At 40.7% G+C, this 26,500-nt stretch overlaps 1 protein-coding gene and 1 long non-coding RNA gene across 2 annotated transcripts; one reads left to right on the top strand and one right to left on the bottom strand.

Annotated features, from left to right (window-relative positions):
• Positions 1-2,969: 2,969 nt before the first annotated feature.
• Positions 2,970-12,116, top strand: LOC146062815 (uncharacterized). Its single transcript, XR_014471534.1, has 3 exons — positions 2,970-3,049; positions 6,022-6,059; positions 12,064-12,116. It is a non-coding gene; the product is annotated as an uncharacterized LOC146062815 (long non-coding RNA).
• A 13,058-nt stretch (positions 12,117-25,174) lies between these two features.
• LOC146063055 (taste receptor type 2 member 4-like) lies at positions 25,175-26,107 on the bottom strand. The gene has a single exon (XM_083175068.1). The coding sequence runs from the start codon at positions 26,105-26,107 to the stop codon at positions 25,175-25,177; it is 933 nt and encodes a 310-aa protein (XP_083031194.1).
• Between the last annotated feature and the right edge of the window lie 393 nt (positions 26,108-26,500).

The raw sequence follows: 26,500 nt of genomic DNA, 5'->3' as shown, positions 1-26,500 counted from the left end.
AGCTTCAGTTATGGCATCTGGTCAGTTACGTTACTGGTTCCTGCGCAGCGCAGAGCAGCCAGGAGGCCGCGCTTCAGTGTTGCCCGGCTGGCTATTAATATAACAGAGTGCAGGGTTATATAGGTACATATACAAATACGGCAGATTAAAACATAACATATATTTCCTACCTGGATGCTTAAAAGCATCAAGTATGAAGTAATAACATACAGAGCATATAAGATCAGAAAAAATACCATAAATCTAATGGCACATTTGTGGGCGTATAGTTGGGTATTAGTGAACCCTGAATCTTTGCTGCTCATATTCTGGGTGTGCTTCAGCAGTGACACAATCAGAAGGGAAAAAACTGTACAGAATATGAGGAACGGTGCGATGGATCCTGTGACAAAGATGATCAACACATTTTCATAATTGGCTTCCACAGGTTCATCTCCAAAGCTAGAGCTGTTTCTGTCCTGGGTAGAGTTCACGTGGTGTCCTGGGTACATGCACCATATGTTGGGCAGACTGGAGAGAAGAGACACCAGCAGTGACGTCAAGAGCAGCCAGGGGACCATCCTGGAGATGTTCATCTTCAGCCGTAGGAATAACCTGTTGCTGTAGTTTGTGATCCTCACGCAGTAGAACACGCAGAGCACCGTACACATCCACATGCTGTAGAATGACAAAAATAGGTCTGCAGTGTTATAATATACAGGATTCATTATCGGCATAATTGAGTGAGTGACACTTGTCACAGCAGCCTCCTGGAGACACATCATTAGTTGAATGGGCCTCACCGCTCCCAGGCTGGTCATGATAATGTCAATAGTTTGCAGAGTTTGACCCTTCAGCCACCAAATGAGGATCTGTGTCACAATAAATGCATTGAGCAGTGATCCGATAGATGTCACAGAGCAAGTCACAGACAACAAGATCCAGATTGCAAAACTCATTTTCCTTGCAGGATGATGAACGTTTGTCAGAGCGTCTGATCCCTTTACAACCGTCTAGAACCGTCCGGTGTAATGCGGAGTCTGTCTGATCTGTGTCATGGACTGACTGAGATGATAGTAAATGCAGGATACTTTATGTTTTGCATGACATTTGGTTATCAAACTTCAAAGAGCTGCAGGTTCAAATGAAATTAGTTTTCTTGTGCATGTGGTAGTAATCTGATACTGTGATGGATGATAATGATATTCCACTGGGAGGAAATAATATCACGCATGTAATATGTCAATGTATATTGTGTAATTGTCTAAATAATAAAAGATGAAGTTGTTAATTAGTTTTCATTACAGAATATCAGATATTGAACCATGTCCTAATTATACTTTTAAAGCACTATGGTCAACCTTATACAGATGTGTCCCCTAACAATGCACGGCATGGCTGTAGCCTAAAAGCAGGGCCAAAACTAGGGTTTCCAGCGCCCGGGGCAAGGCAGTCATTTGGTGCCCCCCCCTTACCCTGATGGAGGGGGTCAGACGGACGGACCAAATGACCGCCTTGCCCCTGGCGCCGGAGACCCCTTTCCCCGCTGACAACATACATACCTGTGTGCAGCCAGCGGGGGACCGGGGACAGGCAGCGGGGTTCCGGGGAGGACTGGTGTAGCTGGTGTAGCCGCTGTAGCGGCAGCTTTCACTCCGTCCGTCTCCTACCTCAAAATCATCAGCGCTTCCCGCCACCAGGCAAATAGCACTAGTAGGAGATGGATGGAGTGAAAGTAAGCTGCCGCTACAGCGGCTACACCACGCCCCGGAACCCCGCTGCCTGTCACCGGACCTCCGCTGGCTGTCCCTGGACCGCACAGTGCCCCCCCCCTCTAGCGCCCGGTGCGCGTGACCACCCAGCCCCCCCCCCCCATGTCACCTGATGAGATGCACCATGGGAACAATGGAAAAGGCCACATCTGTAAACCAAGTATAATGGAGGCCAATGTGTCCACCTCTATTCTTAAATGGCTAAGTGTGAATCTTATTGTCCAATTGTTCAATTCACAATTATCCTGATGACTACTGTGCACTTTCCATGCAGCAGTGGTGTGCAACACAGACGGTAACCTAGGCACCAGTCAAAAGACCAGGAGCCAATACAAGTCAACCACGCCCTGCATACCGCCATGCAACATTGTGCTCAATGTGCGACTTTATACCAACTCCATTGCAACAGCAATGCAGATAATAAGTATCCAGTACACTGCTGTATATTAGCACCTTAGGATGCATCTACAGTGCAAACCTATAAAGTGTAAATATAAGTCTGAAAGTCGCTACCTATGTGGAAGTTGTCCAAAAACAATGGGTGAATAAAGACAAATCTATAGCTGCATTAAAAATGACTTAAAAAAAATACTATACATTATCTCCTGGAGACGTACAGATGCAGCAGAATTAATGGGCCGATTCAGACCAGTTCATCCCATCCGGTTTGTGCATGCGGGCCTGGCCTATGCCTGCATTAAACATTAGAAATTGGTATATTTTTAGATAAATACAAAAATACATGACTATCTTAAATTGGGGTATGTAGGTTCATCAAGCCAAGCAAGAAGGGTGATTAAATCGTGTGCCGGATGGGGTCCTAAAGTCAGGATCCCAACTGTTAAAACACTGACAGATGGGTTCCCAACGGCCACCGGCTATTCTCCCTTGTAGGGGTACACAACCCCCATCGAGGGAGAATAGAATAGGTGGTGAGCATAGCGAGCCACCGTGCCCGCAGCGTGGCAAGCCCCAGCGTGCCGGCAAGGGGCTTTGTTGCGCTCACCATGCTGTCTGAGTAGGGCCAGTCGGGATCCCGACATCGGGCTGATGACTGACGGGATCCCGACTGTCGGAACCCTATACCACACCCAATTAAATCTATCATCTATTGCAGTAACCCTAGAGTAGAAAGAATGATAACAATTCTTAATTAGTACAATAAATATAATAAAATAAAAAATGAAAGAAACATAACGAAATTACAAATAACAATTGCAGCTGCTGCTTACGTCAGGATCCAGGAGTCTTCAACCCATCCATGGAAGAAATCAAGGAAGAGGGAAGAGGGAGATGAGGTAAAGATGAAAATAATGTGTATAAAAAAAGAGAAAGGTAAAAGAAGAAAAAGAAAGGTTGGATCAAAGAGTAATAGAGTTTTGATGTAAAATAAAAAAAAAACAGAAGAGTAGCACTAGTAATAATAATAGTACATTGGATTGGATGAATTGTCATAGATTCTAATTTATTTGTACATGATATACAATATTAAAAACAATGAACATAGAATTCTAAAAAAACAAACATACTTGTTTGGTTCTATAACCCTGCTTGTTCCTATAGTGCTCAGTCCTCACAAGAAGTTTGTAAGGGGCCCCCTCCATATATATCCACTTTTGTATGGTATATGTCACCACTTGATTCGGACTTGGTTGATAGTTGCCGCAGAAGGAATCTAAGCTCAGATCGAACAGGCAGTGTCCTCACAATAATGCGAGTGTGCAATGTCTGGTAAATGCAGCTGTAGGATGGTATCCAAATTCGTGGAGTCCTTCAGTGGGGAATAAAAGTACCGACTGAGCTGGTTCAAGCAGAAGTGCATAGTTGTAGTGGTCCTCTAAAAACATTCCAATAATAACCCTGACGCGTTTCGTTGTTCTAAGACAACATTTTCAAAGGTCTAATGTGTTCTCATGAGGAGATATGTATACCCCCATTAAGCAGGAGTGGGATGATGGAGAGTTTTTCTAGCATAGTGCTTCAAAAAGTACTAATAGTTTGTATAGATCCTGGGAACATCAGCTACGTAGCCATATATTGCCCAAGGTGCTATCCCGTGGAAAGCTTTATCTAAGGTGGTAATATCATAGTTAGACAAGACTTTCCAGAATTGTTGACTTTATTGACAATCCCAGAGAAAATGCTTTAGATCTGCCTCCGCAGCTAAGCACTTGGAGGCAACTGACATCTCCAGATAGACCAATCACTGTCATTTTTTATGGGGAAGATATGCTTTATGTGAAACCTTTCAGTATTTATCATTTCCTGATAAGTACTGGCTTGAATAAGCATTAAATTCAATTGAAAGGCATTGATAATGTCAGTAGGTGAAAGAGATGGACTCCCGCAGTAGCCACACTGCAGAGAGCTCGAATTGAGGGGGTTGGCCAGAGTGACGATAAGGCCAGCACCCAGCTCTCCGGGTTCACCCATGCCTCTTCCATGTAAAAAAAACCCTGCTCTACCCAACCCTCCTTCCCTGCTAGTTTCCTGGCAAGTGAACTATTCCAGCCCACTTCTTCCATATATCCTGCTTCCTCATGTCCATAGCACAAGATCAGGTCCAGCCCTCCATTCATTCCTTGGAGAGGAGATCATGGTAAGTTCATGCGGAGGGAGGAGCTGGAGTGTTTTAATGTTGTATGGAATGTAGTTTGGTGTAGTGATGTAGTGCTGCATGTAGAAGGATGTAGTGTATTGATGTAGTGCGGCTTGTGGGGGATGTAGCATTGGGAAGTAGTGTGGAGAGCAGGGAGATGTAGCACAGTGATGTAGTGTGGCCTGTAGGGAAGAAAATGTATTTATGTAGTGTGGCTTGTAGGGAGATGTAGCATAGTGTTGTAGGGGGATGTAGCAAAAAGATGAAGAGTGGCACGTAGGGGCATGCATCACAGTGATGTATTGCGGCATGTAGGAGGATGTAGTGCAAAGGTGAATGGTAGGTGGATGTAATTCAGAGATGTAGTGCGAAAGGTGCTGTGTATGTGGATCTAGCATATAGATTTATTGCGGCTTGCAGAGGGATGTAGCATAATGATGAAAGGTGGCATGTAGGGGGATGTAGCACAGTGATGTAGTGCGGCATGTAGGGGGATGTAGCACAGTGATGTAGTGTGGCATGTAGGGGGATGTAGCACAGTGATGTAGTGCGGCATATAGGTGATGTAGTGCAGTGATGTACTGTAGTGCAGTTTGTAGGTGGATGTAGTGCAGTGAAGTAGTATGGCATGTAGGGGGATATAGCGCATTAATGTTGAGCAGCATGTAGGGGGATGTAGCACAGAGATGAAGGGCGATGTAGCAAAGTGATGAAAGGTGGCGTGTAGGGGTATGTAGCACAGTGATGTAGTACGGCTTGTAGGGGGATGTAGTGCAGATTTGTATACTGTTGTAATTGTCTAAAGGCCCCCAATAGACTAGTCTGACTTGTCCTTAGGACAAATCAGACCAGTTTGCCCTTGAGCTCCCCCGGCAGCTCCCTGGGAGGATTGCTTACAATTTGGCAATTTATTGCATGTAAAAAACTCCCAGGGAGTTGGCAGCAGCAGGGAGCGGGAAGTGTCGTCCATCCAGCAGCTGGGAGGTGGTAGCAGCATTTGCCATGTGGCTGGGAGGTGATAGCAGCATTTGCCATGTGGCTGGGAGGTGGTAGCAGCATTTGCCGATTGGTGGGACACGAAGCACTGCTGAAGTTAAACAAATATTGGAAAAATGTGGCTGGCCGGTTACTGTCGGAGAGAATTCAGTCTTTTCAAAAAAAAATTTTAAATTCAGCAGCGCTTCGCACCCTGCCGCCTACCATATATACTACAACCTCCCAGCCTCCGCTTGAACCCTCTGGCCAGACCCCGCTGCTGCACATAAGTGTTTGCCAGTGGTGCTTCACCGCTGCTTCACTGCTGGCACATGCCTAAGATCGGACCCAACACTTCATGGGTGCTAAAAAGCATCTGCGATGTGCCGATGATGGGTCCAGTCCAACAGATTGAACCTGCAGCAGGTTTAATCTGTAGGATCCAACCCGATACGTGGTCCGACCCGATGCGCACAGGAGCGCGCATTGGATCGGAGGGGATGTCAAACACTTCTGATTTTCTCGGCCCAATCCGTCAGAATCAGGCAACATCAGCCCAAATCGGATAGTTGTATGGGCACCATAAGTGTTAAGTGTTGTAAACCTGTATTAGTGATGATATACTTTTATATGAACTACTTTTTATTAAATGTTTTGAATTAACCTCTATTACCTTTCTGTGTAACTCTATTCTAGTACACTGTGGGATGGATTTTCACTGGTGTATTGATTAGGTAAGTGATAAAGTATGTATATCAGACCAACATAAGACCAGAATTAACCCCTTGAGTGGTGGGTTTTGCTGGGGCAGGACAAACCTACCAGGGCAGGTTTGTCCTGCCCCAGCAAAACCCACCACAGATCATAAGCCGCTGCCACCCCCCTTATCTTCGCTCCGGCGTTAGTACGCCAGAGCTCCCCTGCCGCCGCTGCCCCAGCCGCCTGTCAGTCATCAGACAGGTGGCAGGCTCAGGGATGTTTCACGGTGGCTCAGGAGGACTCGGGTGACATCGAACATCCCCGAGCCTGCCGCCTACGTCACTACAGGATGATTGGCGGCTGGCGGCGGGAAAGCTCCGGTGTACGATCGCCGTGTACGCCGGAGCAGAGAGACCCGGGGGGCCCAACAAGAGGGGTTAGGGGGTGACTGAGGGAGGGACCCCTAAGGTAGTGCGCCAGTGGTGCTCCGATAGAGACACCACTGCCGCGCACTTACATAGTGGTATGCCCGGAAATTTTCCAGGACAGCCCGCTGCGGAAAATTTCCGGGCATACCACTTAAGTGGTTAAAGTAAAATTCTATGATAGTACTTGGTTGGCAGTGCTCCCAAAAGAGAGAAGGGCAGAACACTGTGGGTTTTGGGGGCACACTTTTAAAGTAAATGAAGTGAGATGAGTAATATGTGAAGTAAAAATTAACCTTTATTACACAAGTTAAAAAACATCACTTACTGTGAAAGAAGTTACAATTAGACACTTATTAATATAAAATAATCACAAGGTGTTAGGCGAAAATGATTGACTTGCGGTGTCCACCTGTGGAGTACAGGGTTATACATTTTTATATTGACAGCACATACAGACGAGTGATTGTTGTCACTCCCCACTTATTGGTAGTATTGTCATGTGATTTCAAGTACGTATTGGGTTGTGCAGTCTCATATAGTTTGTAGATATAGTCAGAAGGGCTCCTCCTGCAGCACGGTGTACTTATGCTGTCTGTAACTATTCTATTCTAGATAAAAATTATTATGATTTAATTATATGTCTAATAATATTTTTGAAAGTCGATAAATATATAGACATCGACGCATACTGATAAAACTGATGTGTGTTACTACATGCATATAGGACTATTAGACATAATAAAAAGTTGAATAAGTGTGTAATTACCACATCAACTTGTTCTGTACACAGGTGATGGAAAAAATCCTCCTTTTACAGTATGTACCTACCATGTGAGGGTAGTAGGTAGTCCACCTCTAAACTTTTCCAAGCCGCAACAAACAGAAAAACCCATAGCCATTTGAGCACAGGTGACCAGCTCCATCTACATCTCACCCTATATACCTTTTTCCAGCACTATTTCTGCATTATCGCACACCAACTGAGGATTGTCATCTCTATTCTCTATACAGTATATTATTTTTTACCCTCTATGCTCAACACCTGTGTACTTTGGGTGGAGATTAGACTCATATGGGAGTGTTTTAGAGAAACACAAATATTCTATTACAGCAGAAATGTAACTGGTTTGTAGTACAGGCCGAGTATCCCTTATCCAAAATGCTCAGGACCAGAAGAATGTTGGATAACGGATTGTTCTGTATTTCGGAATATTTCTATATTTGAATGAGGTATCTTGCATTTATGTTGTACAAACACATCAAACACATGAAATACACACAAATATATTTTATTTGTGCATGAAACAAGATATTAAAACTTGAAACAAAGTTTGTGTCCTACCTTAGGCACTGAATGTGAATGCCAAGCAATCATGTCCTTGCACATATTTAGTGCCAGTTACATGTTATTTCCCCCAGTAGTGCCAGTTACAGATGTACCCAGTAGTGCCAGTTACATGTTATTTCCCCCAGTAGTGCCAGTTACAGATGTCCCCAGTAGTGCCAGTTACATGTTATTTCCCCCAGTAGTGCCAGTTACAGATGTACCCAGTAGGTTTTTAGAAAAATATAAAAGTTCATTTTGGAGACTTTGGTTTTCGAAAAAATGTAGATAACAGATATTTGGATAAGGGATCCTCAGCCTATATTACACACTGAATACGTTACTTAACAGCCACAATCTCATATGTGTAGGGAGTTTGATTTGTTTTATCTTTGGAAATGTATTCAACACTATTATCACTTTTTTGGATCTACTATATTATGATAATTTTTTAATAATGATTAGGATTATTCGTTTTTGATTACGATTATTATTATTATTATGGTGATGATGACGATGATATTTATTGTTTTAAGAAATACAGAATCGAATTTGATCACAATAACAACTTGATTGAATTATGCAAAATCAATAAAAACAGTTTACATAATATGTACTAATAACAGATACTAAAGTTTAAGAAAACCACAATAGAACATTTAGAGTGTGGACAATAAATAATTCATGATGATAAGGATAAAGATATGAATGAGATGTGTAATTAAGATTGATTATAAAGTGTGGTAAAATGTTTAAATGTAACCATCTATAAGATAAAAAATATTTTTATACACACATGTAACTTGTCTCTGTCCATTGGCGTAAGTTCATCCCAGTTGCCCGGAGGCAAGTCGAAGTTTGGTGCCCTTCCAACGTACACAAAAAGGGAAAACATAAATAAATACATATCTTTCTCAGCCAGACTACACAGACCAGAGCTTGCAGTGAATGTCAGGGCTTGTTGTGTGACAAGAGTCGGCGGGTCAGACTCACGATATTCAGCCATCTGTGGCTTGCAGAATCAGGTGAGCAGTACCATGCAGAAGCCGTACTGTCTTTTATTGCAGGCGTTAGCAGGGCCCAATGGATAGAGCCATTTAATTATGCAGCAGCAGTGAGTGAACCATAGAGTTCCTTTGGAAGAGCAGTGGTCACACTTGGATCCTGCTGTGAACCACATGCAGGTGCCCTTTCATGGCTTGAACATGCAGGTGTCCTTTCAGGGCTTGGAGCCCGGATGCAGGTGACTCCATTGTCCCTGTTAATTACACCCCTGTCTCTGTCTCCATATCTCACATTTAGCAGTCAAATACAGAATGACTATTAAGAAAAGGTTTAATAAGGTGACTTCATGAAAAAGTTATCCCAGTAGTCAATTATATTTTCAATAGTTTACTTGTCACTGCTGGTCCCAAAATCTAACCTCTCTGTGATTTTATTTTTAGCTTTGGTAGACTAAGATGCGCATTACTTTGATGACTATAGGAGAGGGTTGCACCTGGGGGTGCTATGATTGAGGTTAGACCCATATCTGAACTTTCAGTATGAGTTTCGAGTCAGTAGGACTGATGAAGCTGATGCTCTTGAGTTACTTACCCCTGTTGTTCAGTATGTAATTTGGGGGTCCAATTTCAGGTCTAGTGCTATGCTTTCCTGAGTTCTGTGGGAATTAAGGAGTCACCTGGAATCTTAGTTGGTTCTGATCTCATTGATCTTTCAAGGGTTTATGAGGTAAAGATTGTCACCAACGGGTTTGAACTCTGAAAACAAAACAAAAAACATGGATTAATTTCTGTATCCTGGCATCTGCCTTGGTCCAAGGATACCTCTTAAGCTACCAGTATAATATGTTCTCTATATTTTAAAATATTGGGGTAGATGTACGAAGCAGTGGTAAGGGAGGAGAAGTGATAAAGTGCTTGGTACTTTATCACCAGCCAATCAGCTTCTGATTGTCCCTTTTTAAACCCAGCCTGTAACTTAACAGTCAGGAGCTGATTGGCTGGTGATAAAGCACCAGGCACTTTATCACTTCTCCTCCCTTATCACTGCCAGGATCGGGATTGGCCACCCTAGTGGCAATGTGCTATAGCAACCTATCAGATATATTTAGCACCGTTTAGAAGATAATAAATAAAATCTGTTTGGTTACTATGGGCAACATCCCACCTTAGTAAATATACCCCTCTATCTTTTACTAAAAAGAATGATGCAAGCTAAAAACATTTCTCTAGCCCTTCCGTCGGGTAATTCTTTTTTAAATATCTGAGATGCATTCGGCTCATCAGGGATTTCATTTTACCTGATTTAAGAAGGATTTATAGCATGTGAATATTAAAGTAGTTATGTTTTACTAAAATAAGTTATTTTCAGGAGTCGTAGAATATATACATATGTATATAATGCAAGATATCTAATTAAGTCCTAAAAAGTTATTCAAAATGACTCTGCCACGGATTAATGCATTGTGTTACCTGCTTCAGTTGATGTCTGGTGTTTAGCAGCTGTGACTCTGGGCTAGGATTTAGGTAGCAGTGAGAACTGCCATTTTTATATATATATTAGGTATTGAACCAACAAGTGGCTCTATTCTGGACTGGACTGGCTACAGGCTGAAAAGATTCTGCTGGACCAGACTGGCTACCAGCTGGAGAGAGGATGCTGGACCGAACTGGCAACTGGCTGAAGAGTACAGCTGGACCGGACTGGCTACCGGCTAAAGAGTACAGCTGGCCCGGAGTGGCGACCGGCTGGAGAGATGCTGCTGGACCAGATGCTACTGGATGAGGAATACATCTGGACTGGACTGGCTATCAACAGAAGAGATGCTGCTGATCTGAACTGTCTACCATCTGGAAAATACAGCTGGAACAGACTGGCTCTCCGGCTGTAGAGATGCTGCTGAACTGGAATGGCTACCAGCTGGAGAATACAGTTAGACTGGACTGGCTACCAGCTGCAGAGATGCTAATGGACTGGACTGGTATCGGCTGATGATATATATACAAAGTGCTAGCACTGGCTGAATAATTGTTCAGACGGTAATCCGAATAAAATAAATTTATTTAACTCTAATAATAGCAAATGTAAAACACAATAACATCTAACTTGTACAACAATGTACAACAAAATACATACAAATGAAAATAAAGGATGGGGGAATTGTCACAATGGTGACATAAAGTGGTATGTAGCAGGATTTAAAAGTCAAATGTCATAAAACATCCATGATAGGAACTTATATTACCGATTGGGAAATTGGATGAGGGATTGTAGGTGTGTACCCTCCAGTTGTAGATGGGTAGATGATTGTAGCAATTATGGGCTCTTGTATGCAAAGAGCTTGGTAGAATCCTGATGGCAACCACTCTTTGAACTGGAAAGTCTCTTGGCTGCAGGGTAACTGGCAGGCTGGACTGAGACTTAGGTTGATGATGTTGATCTTAGCTGGAAAACATTGAATGCAGCAATGTCAGAAAATATCCCAGACTGCAGACAGGGGTTTGAATAACCTTAGGCACACAAATGGTTAATAACTGCCCAGTAGTCTCTGTAGCGGGCTGGAATTATGATTAGAGCTGGAGCCTTGCACAGTCTCACAATGAATGAATGGCAGCATACCAAATCCAGTCTGTACGAAGCAAGGCTGGGGCACTCTAAAAGCACCACAGACTGACGCTAATGTGCAGGACAGGTTAATCAGAATAAACAATTAACAAGCCAGGTATGCGGAATTAACCAGGTTCATGACAAACTCCTAGAAACTTATGAAGTTAAAAGCTTAGAGAAATCTGGACATGTTTCAAGTAATGTAAGACATGTGCATAGACGTTCATGGGTTCCACATCGCTCTTATGTTTGAAACGACTATCCTTTACAAAACCAAAATCCATGATCAGACTATTATTACACTAAGAACTACTGTATAATAAAGTCTATAGAGGCTGTGCTTCTTAGGGAACACGCATGAACCAGAGCAGCTTCAGTTATGACATTTGGTCAGTTGGGTTACCGGTTCCTGCCCAGCGCAAAGCGGCCAGGAGAGAACGCTTCAGTTTGGCGTGGTTGGATATTAGTACAGCAGAGTGCAGGCTGGGGTAGGCAGATACAAATATAAGACAAATAGAAACATCAGATGGATTTCCTGCCGGGAAACTTAAAAGCAAGTATGAACTTATCATATACATGGTATAAAATAGCAGGAAAGCGACCATGTTTCTTATAACACTTTTGTGGGCATCTACTTGGGATTTGGTGAACCCTGAATCTTTGTTGCTCATATTCCAGGTGTGTTTCATGAGCGAGACAATCAGAAGACAAACGGCTGCACAGAATAAGAGGAAGGGAGTGATGGATCCCATGTAAAAGATGATAAATCCAGTTTCATAATTGGCTTCCACAGTTCCATTTCCAAAGCTAGAGCTGTTGCTGTCCTGGGTACAGATCACAAGGCTTCCTGGGTACATGCACCATATGTTGGGCAGACTGGAGAGAAGAGACATCAGCAGCGACATCAGGAGCAGCCAGGGGACCATCCGGGAGATGTTCATCTTCAGTCTCAGGAATAACCTGTTGCTGTAGTTTGTGATCCTCACGCAGTAGAACACGCAGAGCACGGTGCACATCCACAGGCTGCACCATGAGAAAAATAGGACTGCAGTGTCATGATATACAGAGCTCCTTATTGGCATGAAAGACTGGGTGATACTTGACACAGTTATATCCTGGAGAACCATAATTAGAAACATGATCCTCACCGCTCCCAGGCTGACCATGATAATGTCCACGGTTTGCAGTGTTTGACCCTTCAGCCACCAAATGAGGATCTGTGTCACAATAAATCCATTGAGGAGTAATCCGACAGACATCACAGAACAAACAATAGATATGATCAAAGTTGTGAAACTCATTTTCTTCGCAGGATGATGAACGTTTGTCAGAGCGTCTGATTCATTCACAACCACCTAGAACTGTCTGGTGTAATGCGGAGACGGTCTGAGCTGTGATTGAGATAATATTACATACAGGATACTTTATGTTTTGCATGACATTTGATTACCAAACGTCAAAGAGCTGCAGCATTTGAATGCAATGGGTCATTTTCTTACTCAGGTTTAAATAAAATATATCTCCTTGTGTATGTGGCTGTTATCTGATACTGGCGAGGGATGGAAGGAATATTACACTGGAAGGAAATAAAACCTCATTCCCAATAGATGAGAAAAGAAAATATATCACTCAGAAGAGCTCTTCTCAGCAATATCATTTAAAAAGTCTAGTGTGTAAGGTATCCAGGCTTAGGGGCCCATTTACCATGATCGCATTTACAATGCGATCTGGGCGGAATATTACCACCCAGGATCGCATTGTAAAATGCGATCACACCGGCTGGATGTATTAACCTTAAGGGAGCAGGTACAGAGCCCATCCCTGCGAAGTGCTGACCCTGAAGCGCGGTTATGCGCTGACCCCCCGGTAACCCCAAGGCAGTACGGTGTGTAGCCCATAGGCTACAATGGGCTATCACCATTTTAGAATGGCGATAGGCGAGGGCTGCAAAGCCGGGCTGCCTGATGTTGCATCCCCCATAGAAACCTATGGGGAGGTGTCCAGCGGCGCTGCAGGGTGATTGCAACAGGGATCAGAGATGGTTAAAAGGTTGACAGTCAAAGGTTTAACATGGGCAAAAGGTCTAGATGGTCAAAGGTCAACATGAGGTTTTCATAAAAAAAATTTCAAAAGAAACCAACCTGTCCATATTTTACCATCCACGAGGTCACAGAGTTAGGTCACTTATACAGTGTCTATGCCGACCTATGTCAACATAGACAATAAAAATGGGCAAAAGTCATGTCGACCTGTGTCAATCTTTTGCAGGTTGACCTTTTGACCATGTTATCCTTTTCACCCTGTTGACCTATTACTGACGATTTTTTTGCTTTCAATCTTTTGACCCTGTCGACCATAAGTTGTCAACCTTTCGATTGCAGACCTAGACAATGTAAACCTAAAATACTAAAACCAGTGTGTATAATCAACCAGCCCCCCTAACCTTCCTGTCTGCTCAACATGCAGGTCGAATTTGGCTATATAGCCAACGGCCTGTTCATTGAGTGCTGGTGGCTAACGATATTGTTTGACCAGCGGCACCACCAATATAGTTAAGTATCCTGATGTATCCTAGTCATCTAGTGTGTATGAGGCTAAACAGCCTACCTGTAATATGTCAGTGTTTGCATTCCATAACTACCTCAAAAATTAAAACTCTTATATTAATTAGTAAAGATGATGGTTTTTATTTCATTAGTTTTCATTTCATAAAAAAAATATATTGAACAATTTCCTATTTATACATCTAGAGCACTACTAACATTTCCTGCTATGATCAGCCATATACACAGGTATGATGAAAACAGACGTACCAAAGTCTGAGTCACTATACAGGACAAACATGTGTAAATAAAGACCAAACTGTGCCGACAGTGACTTAAATTACGTAAAAATGAATACCATCCACCAGTGCAAGTCCAGCCTGAAATACCAAGCCAATAGCAAGTGCCTGATATGGAGTCATCCAGCTGTTTTGCACCAATCATGGGACCTCCAATATCGGATTTAACATGATTGTAACCTTTTTTTATAAGTTTGTAGTGTTTATAATTTGGTTAAATTGCATTTTTATTTAAAAGTGGTTTAAAGAGTAATGGGGTTTTGATCATTCAGTAACTGGTCAGAAAACCATGAAGTGTGCTGGACAGCTAGTTTAGTCGTTTATGGAAGGGTCTGAATATATTTACCCCAGCATTTACATAATTTATATATCAGTGCCTCCATATTCAAAATGGTTTCCAGCCAGTCCAAGGTCAACAAAAGAAGGAGTCTAGTACTAACCTTGGCAAAAATTATTCCTTTTTTTTTTAAAGGAGTTTTCTGGTCAATTGCAGCCAAAAGTAGTAATAATATTTTATCTACCTTGGGGACATTGGATTTTTCAGCTACATAGCCAAATATTGCCCAAGACGCTGGTCCACAGATATTCCTAAATAGATATTACCATAGTAAGTCAAGTCCATCCAGAATTTTTGACTACTGTAAATTGACAATCCTACAGACAATGGTTAGAATCTGCCTCCACAGCTAAACAATGGGAACAACTGACATTTCCAGAGAGACCAATCAAGTTTTATTATTTAGGGGACATATATGGTAGGAATAAGCTTACAATTCAATTGAATGGCATTGAAGAATGTCAGTAAATGAGATGGCAGTTGAGTAGCCCATTTTCAATCCTCCAAAGCTCCCGTTCTGGTCAAGAAAGTTTAAGATCCAAGCATGCATAAGTGATATATATATTGTAAACCAAACCAAATAAGAGCATCAACAGGAATTATAATTTTGAATTGTGGATTCTAGTGTGAAATAATTAATTTCAATTAATGTATAGCTTTAAAATGGGGAAACCTGTGTTGAGACTGGAGATTATTCTTACCACAGCCTCAGGGAAGGGTACAATAAGTCAAAACAAAAAGTGTGTGTGTTGCGCGATTATCAGCAGCTGGCACGGGGTAGTCACTCCCCAATGGTAAAACTAAAAGGAAAATGGTATATGTTCCAGGGCTGGCTGAAATGATTGCAAGACGGTAATTTAAAAATATATACATTTTTAATATCTAGACATGTACCACATTAAAAATACATATTAAAACCAAAAACGGATCTAAAAGATCTCTAGGATATTCTTTTTCCTCAAATGATTCGAACAAATCAAGTGCCTGCTCAGAAAAGGTTTCAATATCAGTGCAATTATGCCTCAACCTTATTACTTGACCCTTTGATATATTTAACGTCCAAGGTGCAGAATGAGCACTTATAAAGTGTAAATACGAATTAGTGTTAACCGTTATAATATAATTTGAGGAAATAATTTTATTATCAATGACCTCTAGGGTCACGTCCAAGAAGTTAACCGTTCTGGTGTCGTAGGTGTGAGTAAATGTTAAATTATAAAAATTTGAATTGAGTGAATTAACAAATTGTGAAGTAGAAAAGTGCATCCCCATCCCAAATTATAACAAGATCATCAATAAGATCGTCAATAAGGACTCCAGATTATCCTGGTAATTATCAAGCAACACTAAAGGATGAAAAGGATATGCAAGATGTCACATCTCCTACCTCCTCTATCATTCATATTAACAACAATACCTCAGCAAAATACGCACTCCATCCGTGGATTATAAATCATTTTTGTCATTTATTTAGTGGGACAATTTAGGGATCTACAGCTATTCCACGCTAGCGGATAAAAGTACTGTGATGGTTATTCTGCACACACTTGTGGCAATCTTTATATCCATTTTTGGTTTTAATATGTATGTTTAATGTGGTACATGTCTAGATATTACAAATGTATATATTTTTAAATTACCGTCTTGCAATCATTTCAGCCAGTGCTGGCACATATAACATTTTCCTTAAAGGTACAATAAGTGGCGTCTTAGAAGAGCCCAGAAAATGTTTGAGAGTAGTGATACCCAGAGTCGACCAACGGGGTCATTCAGACCTGTTTGCACAGCAGTGAATTTACACGGCCAACGTTCATCTGAACCTTGCAAATTAATATGCTCCCTTTGCGACTGGATGTGTACAGCTACACATCTATTCGCAGCTGAGTGTATACAGTATCTTCAAAACCTATTGTAACAGGCTCACCATCGACAGATTTTTACGTTGGGTACAAGTCATCGCAGGCTCTGAGTATCCAGAGACTTTCGTCGTGAAGATGATGTCACGCATCCCCCCATTTTAGCATTCTCTCGGGCATGTCTGTGTTTTTCTTAGCACTCCCACTAAACGGAGGGTTTACACCCCCAGACGCCTACTTCCTGTCAATCACTTTGCAAACGGCATGTGAATAGAAAAAGTAGCAGGACTTCATCACGGGATAGCCTCGCACATGCATGCTACATGCCGTACGCATGCGCAGTGAATCTATAATGGTCTGCTGTGCCAATTTGCAGCTCTGCAAACGGGTCTGAATTACCCCCAAGTCATAAAAGGTAAGGATGTAGTGCAATCATGAAACTCCATATTTCCTATCAAAGGAAGAGATAAGGAATGTGTGTAATGGAGATTATGGCGTGCTTTTACCAAGATTGGAGTTCTAATAAAGCTTGGATGTTGCTATGGACAACCAATCAATTCTTCTTTTAGAACATAGGTGGGCAACAGGCGGGATCGCGAGGCGCTTTTGTCTGGCCCGCTGAACAAACATATTTTAATATTACATGCGACCCGCGAGCGCCATTACTTTATTTAAATGTGTGTTTCAAAAAATTTACTTTGGTATTGCTGCCGCCGCCGTTAAAGTCTGTCTGTGCCTGCCGCGCACAGCATTACTGGGAGTGTGGGAGGGGAATGATGACGCGGCAGCCAGCTCTCCGCCATTGGTTGGCGCTGCCGCGTCACTGCGTCCCCTCCCATGCTCCCAGGAATACTGTGTGCGGCAGGCACAGATGGAGACGGGCATGAAGTGTCAGCGTGTCCCCAGGCTAAGTGTCCCAAGGCTGAGAAGGTATTCTGTGCGCATCAGGCACAGTTCTGCATAAAGGGTTTTGGCGGACAAATATTTGAGGCTGGAAAACGGCTGCTAACAGGCAATAATTTTTTGGCATTAGTGTTGTGTATATATAAATATATATATATAATATATATATATATATATATACACCCACACAGTGTGTGTGTGTGTGTATGTGTGTATGTATGTATATATATATATATATATATATACCACACACACACACACACAGTGTGTGTGTGTGTGTGTGTGTGTGTGTGTGTATATGTATATATATATATATATATATATATATACACACATACATACATACCCACACAGTGTGTGTATGTGAGTATATCTATATATACCCACACAGTGTATATATATATATATATATATATATATATTTATATGATTGCATGAGCCGGCACTCCACAGCAAATGGCAATGACTTCTGGCGCTTTCTCGAGATATAGTGCAGGTTTGTGCCGAAGTACTGCGATGACATTCACAGGACTTAATTTTTTAAAATAAAATGCAGACCATACTTTTAAAGAATTAAATCCTGTGAGTGCCGCCGAAGTATTGTGGTACAAATCTGCACTATATATATATATGGGGTCTATCCATGCGGTTCTAAAGAATTTGATTCTACCAAAGCTTATTATAAATTGTTTTTAATAAATGTTATTGAGAATGTCCAATTGTCTTTTTGCAAAATAATTGAGCACACGACAAGGTGGTGGGAATTCTCAATCAGCGCCCTCTACATCTATCCATTTGTCCTTACCCTTATCTCCCACTAACAGGGGAGATTTTGTAGAGGTAGTACGCTTTACATCTTTGGAAGCGCTCTCAGGGTTAACCCCCCATTTGCATATATATATATATATATAATATTTTTATATTATATCCTGTAAAGTAAATATTCTTGATAAAAATCTTAAAGCATTTTTCGTGATTTGTATTGTATATACAAGATATTATGTGTGCGGCCCTCGAATATTTTCTGGTTTTGTTAAGCGGCTCCCCAGCCAAAATAGTTGCCCACCCCTGTTCTAGAAGGTTCTAAATAAAAAGTAGATTCTAATTGGTTGCTTCGGGCAACATCCCATCTTCAATAGAACTCCTATCTTAGTAAATAAACCCCTCTGTGTTTTCCTAACCAATTCCCAGGCCTGGAGAGTGGAGGTAAATAATATCCAGTATTATCAAAATGGAGCAATGTAAGGGTGACTTGGCATACAGTAGGTAAGCGAAAGAGTACTTACAAAGAATGCGAATGGATGAAAGCATATTTTTCAGAGATTCTTATGTATTAGTTGGCATGTATGGTGAAATCTGAAGGGGAAAAGAATAGAGCGCTTGGTTATGTGTTTAGCAACTAAAATTAATAAAATTAATAAGTGCATGCCGTTCTTTATAAAAACATAAAAACATGTGGATTTATGCTTAAAACACTTTTTGCCGTATTAGCAAAGAAATTTATTTTTTACAGCCCTTTTTGCGGGGTTTTGTAGTGGGTGCTGCGGGGCCGTGGCTTAGGTCTGTGGGTGGTCCGTTAGCAGTACGCTAGGAGGTATTTCCTTCTAACTGTCCCTAACTTTACCTTCCTTAAGCGTCTGAAGTTGTTGACGGTCCTCTCTGGCAGAGCGCTGTGTGCCGGAAGTTCGGGCTTCTAGCTTCTGGTCAGCGTGTGTAGCGTCTTCGGCGTGTTCATTGTCTCCCACTAGAAGCCCAAACTTCCGGCACACAGCGCTCTGCTGGAGAGGACAGTCAACAACTTCAGACGCGTAAGGAAGGTAAAGTTAGGGATAGTTAGAAGGAAATACCTCCTGGCGTATTGCTAACGGACCACCCGCAGACCCACTGCACCCACTACAAAACCCCGCAAAAAGGGCTGTATACAATAAATTTCGTTGCTAATACAGCAAAAAGTTTTTTAAGCATAAATCCACGTTTTTATGTTTTTATAAAGAACGGCATGCACTTATTAATTTTATTAATTTTAGTTGCTAAACACATAACCAAGCGCTCTATTCTTTTCCCCTTCAGATTCTTTTATCTATTATATTGAGCAGCTAAACAAGCGCAGCACTCACCCTTTTTTCTTTTTGCCCAAATGGATGGTGAAATGTTTACTTACTAGGATCTAAATCTTCTCAAATTAACTTTGCACTTTCTACCTCTGATGGGGCCCAAAAACTGATGTTTCGTGGGTAAGTGCACTGTGTCTTATGCGAGTGCTGAGTCATAGGAACAGGAGCTTGTTCTGTTGTGTCCCCAGTAATAAATTGTCAAACAACAAGTTGAACTCTTGGATCAAATAAAACAATTGTTTATTTGTGCTATATTGTGTATAAAAGCAGCTCTAATTTTGGTTTTAATAGATTTGTATCATTTTTTGTGAGTGCGAAAAATGTAATAGGAGATGGAAAGTGGAGATAATAGTACTGCAGGAATTAAACCAAAATAGAATGAAAATAAAGATAAAATAAACTGAAGTAAAATAAAATTAACAATTAAATAAAATGAATGGCACAAATGTTAAGGGACATACACACGGAGGGATTTGTGCCAGAGATTCATAATACGAGATGCAACATGAGAGATTTAAAATCAAGTGTTTAGGCGACTTCAGGGGAAGAAAAAAAATATTTAAAAAATTAAATAATGGGTTGGAATAAAGCCTGGGGTAGTGTCATATTTCTTTAATACCAGGGGGGGGGGGGAAATAAGGTCCCCCTATATTCAAGAAACTCTTGCAGCTGCAACTCCCCGCTGGTGCTGCGATCCTTCCCATCAGAGTGATGTTTACTGCAGGTCCCGACTAATGGCTGGCTTCTTCCAGCTGGTGGTCCTGGCCCATGCTGTGCATTTCCCATGGGTACACAGGCAGGCTAATGCCTGCCAGAGGCGGGCAGCTGGCATCAGCCACCCGCCCTGTCTTTGTCCCGGTGCCTGCAAATAAAAGTCAGTTGAGACTGAGTTTTATTTGCGAAGGCAGGAGAGATTATTTGAAGGTCGTGACCACAGACTGATTTTTCCTGCAGCAGCAGCATGTAAGTGGGATGTGTCTACTTTTCAAATCCCCTGCAAGGGGACATGGCAACCTGGGGGGGGGGGGTATTCTGTGGGGCGGCATCCCTGGCACTTGGTAAGCTGCGATCTTCACAGCATACCGAGACAACCAGAATCAGGCCCTTAATTGAAAGTCAATGTTAAGACCTTTTTGTTGTAAGGGCTGACGTTCAAAGATCCTTGAATTCCACTTGTTTTAAGGATTTTATTCAGTCACCACCTCTCCAGTTCTGTTCTCGCATTCATATACAGTATATACAACAAATTTGTACATTGACATGCATAAGTTTATCAGAAAATTAAGCATTACATTTTTGGGGGGGAAAACCCAAGACAACAAAAATTACAGAATACAACATCAGAACCTATACACATAACTTTTAAACCAACTTTCTGTAAAGGACCACATATTGAAACTTTTCAAAGATTAATGGAAAAAGCAGTAAGCACACTCCCAGGAAAAAAATTAAACAAAAACTATCCTTTCAAAAGGAGAGATACTGGTTTTAAATATAAAAAAAAAAAAGATGAAACAATAACAATCAAACTAGCAAATGGTCGCATTAAAAAATAGGTAGTGGTGCAAGACAAGAGAAAAATACAAGCAGAAATTGACTGATTTCTTTTAGATACCACCATTTATAAAGTATTAGAATGAGGTCCAACACAGAAATTTATGAATGAACTGAACAGCATACTAGAAGAAGGCCAACTGGGCATAATAAATGAAAATAAACTGAAATTGATCAAAGAAGACCACCCAAGTATTCCAACTTTCTACTGCCTCTCAAAAATCCATACAGACTTGATTACCCCCCAGGCCGACCAATTGTTTCAGGAGTTGAATCCATATCTTCTGACCTTTCAAAGTATATAGACTGGTATCTGCAACACATGATGAAACAACAACGGAGCTACAGTATATCAAAGATAACATACACATCTTACAGATAGAAAACTAAATTGGGAAACTCACTTCATTTTAGGAGCAAGTGACGTCACATCACTTTACACTTGCATACATCATTATGCAGGGTGTGAACACACAAGATACTGCTTGACAAAATCTATGGACAAATGACAGATCAATTTTATCATGGACACCATTGATTTCATATTGTGCCATAATTATTTTTTAGAACGAGAGAGGATTTTACTTACAAACTTGGCTTGTGGAATTGCCATGGGCACATACTTCACCCCATCATATGCTAATCTTTTCATATCAAAATGGGAGGATGATACTATATGAATAACAATATATTTTTGGACAAACTAGTCCTTTGGCATAGTTTTATTGACGATATCACCTTCACATGGTCCTGAACAAAGGAGGAACTAGAAGAGTTTAAGTTATACCTAAACCAGAATTCACTAAACCATAAACCTTAAATTTACAACAAGTCAAGATCTAGATCCTGGATCTAGAAATTCACATTAAAGAGAAAAAATCAGTACCAAAACACATAAAACCCATAAATGTGAACAATATATTCCCAGTACACAGCATTCACTATCAAAACTGATAAGAAACATCCCAGCAAGACAGTTCTGGAGAATTCGGTATGCAGAAATTGCAATAATGATGACACCTTTTTAGAACAAATCATAGAGATGGCCAACAGATTTGTCCAAAAAAGCTATAAAAGATAAACCTTAAACCTACAACTTAAAATCAACAAATCCTTGAATTGAAAAGATCTAATCAAATATAAACTAAAAGCACATACTGTCACCGACCAAGTAATCTCATTCATAACGCAATATAACAGCAACCATCCCCTCATTGAAGACATGCTGAAGAAAAACAGGCACATACTGGAACTAGATGAAAACATAAGATCCATTATTCCCCAAAATCCATGAGTAATATATAGAAAGCAAAGACCTATAAACAAGAATTGATCTCTAGCTTCATCAAACCGACAACAGAAGGTATCCATAAAGCCTAAGGATTTTACTTTCCTAAACCATATATTGTGCAAATATAAAAAAATCACAACAAAAGCCGAGATGGAGTTCTTATTAAACACACAAAAAAAACAATATATCATAAAAGACTATATTTCTTGTAAAAATAAAGAAGTATACCCTATTAGCTGAGCCTGTCGATACCAATATATTGGCCAAACAAAAAGAAAAAATTAAGTTTAGATTCCAACATCAATCGAGGGCTGACTACCCACAGCCTCTCTAACCATTTTTTGGAATAACATATTAAAAACCCAGCAGGGCTAAATTTTTTAGAAATAAGGTAGTGACTTAATAAAAACCTTGAAAAAAGCAGAATCCAAATGAATCTTTGAACTTCAGACCTTATAACCAAAAGGATTTAACATTGACTTTTTATTTAATTCTTTCCTCTAATTCAAACATCTTCATTTTTTAATTTTCCTTGGAATATACACAGTTCATACTTTATTCATTCCTTACTTCTTTTCATTAAACTATTTTTTATATTCCATTTAATTTATATCCTTCATTTTAATTTGTTATTATTTTATGGTTTAATTTTCTTCTGTATTTTATTTATTTTTATTTTATTTTCATTTTTATATTTTATTATTTTTACTTTTTGCAGTTGCAATAGGATAAGCGTAGATTGCTCTGTGGACTTCTTATTTATACCACTAAATCTCATGAGCAAATGAATGATGAGTGATGCAAGGTTAGTTAGTTAGTTAGTTAGTTAGGTCAGGTAGGTTGGGAGGTAATGCAGCTGCAGTGTCAAATTCTTCCTATGAATGATAGTATACAAATTTTGTTTATACCTGCGCACTGAAAAGAAAATTGGGGGTGATGAGCTGCAAAAACACTTTGGGATCTGACTGTATCCCAAGGGTTAAATTCTATAGTATGGGGGGTAGTGCTGCGCTCAATCTATGGTTAACGTGTATGTAATTCAGATGACTCTGAATTATAGTACAAATACTGTAGATCTGATACAATGTTTTAATGTAACAATTTTACTTTAAAATAATGTCAGGTATTGAAAGGTACAGGCATGCAGTACTGTGGTCTTAATACTTCAAAGGATGCACTAGTTATCAGCCACTGTGCACAATCTGCAGTAATTATCTCCCAGTCTGTACGCCTGAAAAAAGTCTCAATGTCCCAATGCAACAGGTGCTGGGTGGGTAATATAATTACTCTCTCACCCTACCCCCATAACCCTCCCTACCTGTAGACTATTTATTTTTATTTTTTTTTAAATCAAATGTTAATGTTAAAATGTATTATGAATGATGTTGGAATTTCAGGAGACCAGTGTGAATGTATTATTACATCCATTCTCTTTATACTCTCAATCATTATTTTTGAAACTTATTTTTTCTAGTGAAAGGTTTTAGGAACAGCAATGGGGACCAAGTTTGACCTGAATTATCCCAACCTCTACATGGGGATGCATGAACGGTGTTTCATTTGTATTTATGGATTTTGGGGCAAACCTAATCACCTATAAGAGATCATTTGAAGATGTGTTTTCTTGAGTTGGTGTGATGATTTTAACTTTACATCACCTTAACCACATTTCTTCTAAATCTTTCTTTCATGATCACACATCGCTCTGATTCTATTCATTTACAGTATTTGATATTAGATTTGACTAGATTACAAGTTCTCAAACTCAGTCATCAGAACCCAACACAGTTCATATTTTAAAGGGCCACTTGTGAATGTTTTAAATGTGAAAGTTGGTGATACATGTCCACCTGCCGGGTGATATAGAACAGGTGGGGTCCTGATGACCAAGTTTGAGAAGCACAGTTTCATCTTTACAAATTAAGTGGATGTTATTAGTTATATAACCCAAAGAATATTTGCATGGAAAGTAAGTAAACATTAGATGTCATTGCAGCACACAGATCTAAGGGACAATGTGGTGTGGCAATGGGACAGCAATGCAGCATTATCGATGCACAACTTGGCATTGCAGGGGCACAGTATGTATCAACAGAGATATGTACGGACAATTTGCGGGGCAGGCCATGTTTGCTGCTTGACATCAAACACAGCTGCTGTGACCCAAAAGATGGCAGCCCCATGACTGGCTTCCCAGCTAGGCTGTGCAGCCAGCGGGCTACTCTTAATGAACACTCATTATAGTGAAGCGCTCACACAATAGCAATGCGCTCACAAAATCTTGCTGTTGCATTTTGGGGAGGGTCCCGGGATATAGGACAGTCTTGCCCTGTGCCAGAGGGATCAGTCTGAGTTTTGGGAATCTTCACTAAACTACAGCTAAATCTGAATGAGGCCCCAAGTTCAGTGTGGTATGTTGGTGCAATGTAACGTGATATTTAACACAGACACAACATACAGTAGTATAACCTCTCATCACACAGACTGGAATTGTTACTGTTTTGTCTTTTACTCTTATAAATGGAGAAGACACAAAGAGGAGCCCTTTAATACTTATCTGCGCCTCTTTAAAGATCTTCATTCATGGACGTAGTTCGAAAAATACATAATGCAACTTGTTACACAACTCTTTCTGTTTATTGGACCATTCATATAAGCATCCGAAAATAAAACGGTAATGGGGAGGAATAAAATGTATTATTTATTATTTACAACTAAATAGGGTGAAAAGTAAATACATGAATATACCCTCATTTATTTTATGTTAATCTATGAAATACTGTATAACTATAACAGAAACCGTTATACTACAGCTATTATTACACGAAGAACCATATTATAGCCTAGGATGGCTTTGTTGCTTACACAAACACACAACCAGCACAGCTTCAGTTATGGCATCTGGTCATTTACGTTATTGGCTCCTGCGCAGCGCAGAGCAGCCAGGAGAGAGCGCTTCAGTTTGGTGTTGCTGGATATTAATATAACAGAGTGCAGGCTGGGGTAGGCAGATACAAAAATAAGACAAATTAAAACATAGGTTAAATTTCCCACCTGGAAACTTAAAAGCATCAAGTATGAACTTATAACATACAGAACATATAAAATAAGAAAAGAGACCATGATTCCAATGGCACTTATGTGGGCGTCCAGTTGGCTACTTGTGAATCCTGAACCTTTGCTTCTCATATTCCGGGTGTGTTTCAGCAGCGACACAATCAGAAGACAAATGTCTGCACAGAACATGAGGAACGGTACCATCGATGCAGTGACAATGATGATCAATGCATTTCCATAGTTTATTTCTACAGTTACATCCCCAAAGCTAGAGCTGTTTCTGTCCTGGGTAGAGTTCACGTGGTGTCCTGGGTACATGCACCATATGCTGGGTAGACTGCAGAGAAGAGACACCAGAAGTGATGTCAGGAGCAGCCAGGGGACCATTCTGGAGATGTTTATCTTCAGTCTCAGGAATAACCTGTTGCTGTAGTTTGTGATCCTCATGCAGTAGAAGACGCAGAGCACGGTACACATCCAAAGGCTGCACAATGACAAAAATAGGACTGCAGTGCCATAATATGCAGACTCTTTTATACTCATTAGTGAGTGAGAGACACTTGTCACAGCAGCCTCCTGGAGAAACATAATAAGAAGAAAGATCCTCACCGCTCCCAGGCTGGCCATGATAATGTCAACGGTTTGCAGAGTTTGAAGCTTCAGCCACCAAATGAGGATCTGGGTCACAATAAATGCATTGAGGAGTAATCCGATAACTGCCACAGAACAAGCAACAGACGATAACATGATCAAGTTTGCAAAACTCATCTTTTCTGTCATCACAAGTCGATGAATGTTTGTCCGAGCGCCTTATTCCTTCACAACCTTTAAAAACTGTCTGGTGTAATGCGAAGACTGTCTTATCTGTGACATGAGCTGAGACTGAGCTAAGCAGGATACTTTATGTTTTGCATGACATTTGGTTACCAAAGAGCTACAGCAGTGTCACCATTACATTTCAGTGCAATGATTTTTTTTTTCTACTTAGGTTCATCGTACATTTCTCTCCTTGTATATGTGGTAGTTATCTGATACTTGTGCCAGGGGCGGATCCAGGGGAGGGGCTGCAGCACAGATCAAAATATAAATAGGGGAGCCACATATACTGCCACCAACTGCCATTCTAAACTTACTCCCTGGCAGTGTGTGGAGCTTCCCTAT

This window comes from Crinia signifera, chromosome 3 (genome assembly GCF_055691185.1).
Source record: "Crinia signifera chromosome 3, ASM5569118v1, whole genome shotgun sequence".
NCBI lineage: Eukaryota > Metazoa > Chordata > Amphibia > Anura > Myobatrachidae > Crinia > Crinia signifera.
This window is presented reverse-complemented; position numbering and strand designations above follow the sequence as displayed.